The sequence below is a fragment of the Rhagoletis pomonella genome, unplaced genomic scaffold (assembly GCF_013731165.1).
Source record: "Rhagoletis pomonella isolate Grant_MI unplaced genomic scaffold, Rhpom_1.0 Rhpom_scaffold_00003, whole genome shotgun sequence".
Lineage (NCBI taxonomy): Eukaryota > Metazoa > Arthropoda > Insecta > Diptera > Tephritidae > Rhagoletis > Rhagoletis pomonella.
In genome coordinates, this window is record NW_023458557.1 from 7,663,428 (window position 1) to 7,668,805 (window position 5,378).

The window sequence follows — 5,378 nt, forward strand, 5'->3', positions numbered from 1 at the left end:
CGGTACATGAAATATTCGTGGCAACCCTATTCAAAATATTTTAAAACCAAAATCTTGTTAAAGTTTTTCGACTAACACACATATTGTGATACATATTTAAATTGCCTATCTAACTCCCTTAATTCAAGTTCAATTTAATTTCTGAAACATATGGCAACCCTCCTAAATAAGGTTCAGAATAAAAAATTAAAGCCATGTCAATTTATAGCCATAATTTAAAAATTCATTTGAATTATTTGTTTATTTGTTTAATTTAGCCAATGAATACATCAAATATTCTTACAGACTATTAAAAAGAAAAGTAAAGTATATATACAAAATTAATCCAAAATAGAAGATAACAAATTCAAAAAGTCGTTTTTACAAGCTGTAAAATCAATATGAATACAATTTTCGATGCGATTAAGATCGCATAGAGCTCTTGTGATAGGAGCGTTTAATGCATAAACAGTTTTTACTGGGCCTATATGAAATGAATCAAAATGACGTAAATTTCTAAGTGGGGCATTAAAACGAATACGTTCAAGGAGGGGGGCACAGTCCACCCGTCCAGAAATAATATCAAATACAAAAGATAGTGACAGAATCGATCTCCTACTTTCCAGCGATTTTAAATTAATGAGCTTACATCTAGCAAGATACGAAGGAATAGGTTCATTAAAATGCAAGGTTCGAAGAGCAAACCTGATAAACACCTTTTGAACTTTTTCAATGCGGTTAACGTAACATGCATGATATGGCCTCCATAAATGAGGCGTACTCTAACCTAGATCTAACAAGGGTAGTGAAAAGCAATTTAATTGTATACGGGTCAGAGAATTCGGAACTGTTCCGTCGCACAAATGCCAACATTGCATAGGACTTTGAGACAATGTAGTTAATATGATTGCTGAATGTAAATTTTCTGTCAAAAATTACTCCCAAGTCCTTAATCTCCGGGACGGACTTTAAATAATAATTGGAAAAATGATAGGAAGTGTGAAAGACTGTGGTACGTTTACTGTAGGTGACGTGATAGCATTTATTAATGTTCAACGACAAGCGATTGGTGTCACACCACGATTTAAGATTATTAAGCTCTGCTTGAAGTATCTGTGAATCGAGCGGACTCTTTATTACGGAGTAAACTTTTAAATCGTCCGCATAAAGGAGAAATTTAGAACGGGAAAAGCAACTACTTATATCATTTATAAACAAAATGAAAAATAAGGGGCCCAAAACGCTTCCTTGGGGTACCCCGGAGGAAGCGATAAAGGGATACGATAATGTATTATCGACATTGACAACACAGCGACGATTACTAAGGTAAGATTTAATCCAATTTAAAAAAATGGAGTGAAAACCTAAAGCAGCAAGTTTATTGACTAAGATAGAGTGTGAAACCCTGTCAAACGCCTTTGAAAAGTCGGTATAAACCGCATCTAACTGAAACCCGTCTTTGAAGCCAGAAATGCAATCTTCTGCGAAGACAGCGAGATTAGAGACCGTCGAGCTGTTAGGCATAAACCCATGCTGGTTCTGACAAATAAGGCTTTTAACTGCAAAAGACACCTTTTCATTCACTATGCATTCGAATAGTTTGGAAATAGTTGAAAGTTTGGAAATGGGTCTATAATTATGAACATCATTTTTATTACCACTTTTGAACATAGGGGTGATAAAAGCTATTTTCCAATCTTCGACAAATACCCCTGCGGATAGCGAGTTATTGAAAATTAATTTTAAAATAAATAAAATAAATGCATTTTTTTAATAGAACTGCGGATAGCCCGTCAATGTCAGTTTGGCTCGAGGGTTCAAGCTGCGCAATGCCATTAAGAATGTCGGTTGTGGTCAAGGTTAGGTATCCAAAGCTAAAGGGCCATTCCTTAGTATTGGAAAGGCTTCCACTAGAGTCGTTATCTAAAATGAAGTTTGAGCGAAAAAAAAATCGGCAAACAGATTCGCAGCCTCAATGGGGGAGGTAGCAGATTTCCCGTCCAGAAATAGTTGAGAGGGAATACTAGAGCAAGATTTCTTCGAAGTTATAAATCGCCAGAAAGCTTTAGGATTCGACTTGATATTGGCTTCATAGTTTAAAACGTAGTTTCTATATAAAAATTTATCAAGGCAGTTAAAATGTTTGGCATACTTTTTATACTCAATAAAAAACGAATAATTGCTCGTCTTTTTGAATTTGCGGTGGTATTTGTTTCTTAAATTTTTTATTCTTTTAAGATTTCGAGTATGCCATGGAACTTTGTATAGCTTTTTACCAAAGATTGGAATGTTATTTTGACAAACTTCAACTACTTTAGATTTAAAGATATTAAAACATGATGCCACACTAAGATTACATAATAACCTGTCCCAGTCTATATTGAGAAATATACTATTTAGATTAGAAAAATTACATACATTATAGTTAAAAGATGCTTTTGTGTTTTTATCGTCTAAGCTGAGGTATGAGTAAAAATAAATATCTAATACCAAGGGAACATGATACATATCAGGCTCCTTGAAAGGAAAATTACACTCGGACAACTGAAAGTTAACATTAGTGCTAATAAATATTAGGTCCAAAAACCTCTGAAGCTTATTGTGAAAGTAATTTATTTGCCTAATATCAATGCTTAAAAAATTATCAATTAAATATATCTCGCTACTACTATTCACACAGCTTGGTAAAAGGCCAGAGGTCTTAACTATATTAGACCACATAACGTTGTTTAAGTTAAAGTCCCCTAAGACAGCAAGATGGTTATCTGGTGCACAATTTGCATTTAGAGACAAAATATTATCTACATGCGCCTTATACAGCTCATCTGAGCTATTCGGCGGAATGTATGAAGCGCAGATGAATAGCGATTCCCGAGGGCTTTGTACCCACACGCAGAGTTGGTCCAGCAGCGAATTATTGTTGCTTAGCTCGTAGAAAAACGCCTTATGTTTCCTCTGGATCGCAATAAGGACACCACCACCTCTAGCACATCCAGTTTTGACTGCATCTCTGTCCTTGCGGAATACTTCAAACAAGTTTGGATCGAAGAACTCATGACTGAAGAAGTTATCGTTTAGCCACGTTTCTATGATAACGAAGATATCGTAATCTAACTGCGAACTCATGAGATGAAGAGATTTAGATTTTGTCCTAAGACCAGAGACATTATGAAAATAGATTTTTAAGTGCTTGTGGTTTGCATTATCGAACTTTGGGTTTTTGTCTGAGAGTCGTCGTTTTTTGGCATAAATTTAAAAGGGCGCACAGCAACATTTGCAGGCCATAAGTCCGGATTTAAGAGCTTTTCGTAGTGCAAGTTAGATACGCCCAGTTTAAAGTTTACACTCTTTAGAGTATTTATAGAAACATCCTTTTTAACTAGGGGAGAGCACGAAAGCATGCTGGGTTTAATGTTTGCGTGTTTAGCTACATAATTAATTATGTTCTCCGCTTTGACCGAATTAGAAAACGAAGACAAGTGCAGCCACTTCAGTCGAAATGTCACATTAAGCTCTTTGCTAGCATTCAAACCAACAACAATCAGTGGTGCTTTTTCGTTCTTCTTTGCGCTGTTTAACTTGCCAGCAGAGTTTAGCGATGTAGCCGAAGATTGTGTGTTGGACTGCCTGTTTGCATTTTTGTCATTAGCAGTTTGGTGAGTAGGAATGGGAGCATTAAGCGCTGGTTATACTTGCATTGTGCTGCAGCGCATAACATGTGTATTGTCACATATCGAATCTGTTTAATGAGTTTTGCACACAGACGATTATCCGACGCAGCGCATGACAGGGCATGACAGCGAAGTCTGGTGAATTTTGATTTTTGCCTATGTGACATTTGCAAAGAGAGCTGACGCTCTCATTTGTGCACTGCCATATGTCATTTACACCGAGATTTGACATTCGACATTTGGAAAGCGGCAAAAAAAGCGGGCGAATGTAAGTATGAAATTATTTATGAGAAATATTAAATTTTAATTGTTGTATTGTTTTTATATTATTTCAGAATGATTGATGACGAAAGGCTGGTCGATTTGGTGCGGGCGAATGATGCCATATACAATAAAAGAAGCCTGTCATATAGATTTCCGGAAAAAAAGAAGGCGGCGTGGGCAAGTGTGGCACAAGAGCTGGGTGCAACAGGTTTGTAAAATTTTAATTATATGCATTTTCAATCCATTTATTATTATGATATACCTACAGAAGATCAGTGTACCAGACGTTGGCAGTCCTTGCGGGAAAGGTATTCCCGAGAACTAAAAAGATTGGATGCACCATCGGGGAGTGCGGCCGCACTGACGGAAACATGGCCATTGTTTGAAAGCATGGGCTTCCTTAAAGAATTTGTAAAGCCCAGGGCGTAGGTGTTTAATTTCTTTACATTAGTGGTATTCACCGAATTGAGCAAGTGGCCTGGCACTCTGGCAGCCCACTTGCTCACTTTGGTGAATAGCACTATTAAGTTTTATTCACTGTGTTTTATTTAATAACATTAAAACAATTTACATTTTAAGAACACGATGTACAACGAATATTTTATCCGAATTTCCTACATCTCCACCTTCGCCAACACTTTCTTCGTCATTTTCGTTGACAGAGACGTTAATGTTTACCGGTTCACCTGATGCAGTGGAGGCGACGTTCTCAACTGAGGAGTTGGCATGTGAGCAACCAACGCCGACAACTTCGCAAAAGAAACGAAAACGGCAGGAAAGCGATGCAGATGGGGAATTCCGTGAAGCATGTCAATTGTATAAAGACATGTGTAAAGAGCGGGCAGCACAAAAAGGAAGCCAGACCATACGTGCTTTCGGGCAAATGATTGTGTCCACAGTCAGTGAGATGAGTGAAGCGAAACAGGTAAAGGCGATACAAGTCGTCACAAATACCATCATGACCATCAAATTGGAGCCTGAAGAATAGGAAGGTAGGCTGAACCCATATACTGCAGTGCTTTTAAATTAAAGGTTGTTTCTTTGCAGGTCGCAACTCTTAAGTCATAGCTTTTAGACGCTAATATATATTGAGTTAAACTCGGAACTGAATTTGTTGATTAAAAATCGAAGTGTATTAGAATATTTGTGTTTTTTAAGTTACAAAAACGTTTTTGAAAGTGGTTAAAATAGTTTACATTTTTAAATCAGCAATACAAAAACAATTTTTAATTGTTAAATCTTAGGTTGCATACGTTCAGTATGTAAAAAATGGGCAGATGGTGATTTTTGAGTAAATATTTTACAAACTTTTCAAATAAATTTTTCTTATAATAGTGTATGAATATCCAAAAAATATTCAAGTTTTCATCAAAATTTTAAAGTTTGTAACCTGAATTTCTTTAAAAGGTTTTAGTATGCAGTTTTTGAAGCCTCTAAAAATTCGCGTTGATTTGTGATAACTTA

At 36.3% G+C, this 5,378-nt stretch overlaps 1 protein-coding gene across 1 annotated transcript; it reads left to right on the forward strand.

Annotated features, from left to right (window-relative positions):
- Nucleotides 1-3,662: 3,662 nt before the first annotated feature.
- Nucleotides 3,663-4,902, forward strand: LOC118736007 (transcription factor Adf-1-like). Its single transcript, XM_036466113.1, has 4 exons — nt 3,663-3,918; nt 3,986-4,122; nt 4,183-4,339; nt 4,494-4,902. The coding sequence occupies exons 1-4, from the start codon at nt 3,857-3,859 to the stop codon at nt 4,900-4,902; spliced, it is 765 nt and encodes a 254-aa protein (XP_036322006.1). The 5' UTR covers nt 3,663-3,856.
- Nucleotides 4,903-5,378: the final 476 nt, after the last annotated feature.

What these genes read in the sequence shown, in the direction of transcription:
- LOC118736007 (XM_036466113.1), top strand. Translation starts at nt 3,857, where the DNA reads ATGTCATTTACACCGAGATTTGACATTCGACATTTGGAAAGCGGCAAA. An exon ending in GGCAAAAAAAGCGGGCGAAT is followed by an intron (nt 3,919 to 3,985) that starts GTAAGTATGAAA and finishes ATATTATTTCAG; the next exon opens with AATGATTGATGACGAAAGGC. An exon ending in GAATTTGTAAAGCCCAGGGC is followed by an intron (nt 4,340 to 4,493) that starts GTAGGTGTTTAA and finishes TTACATTTTAAG; the next exon opens with AACACGATGTACAACGAATA.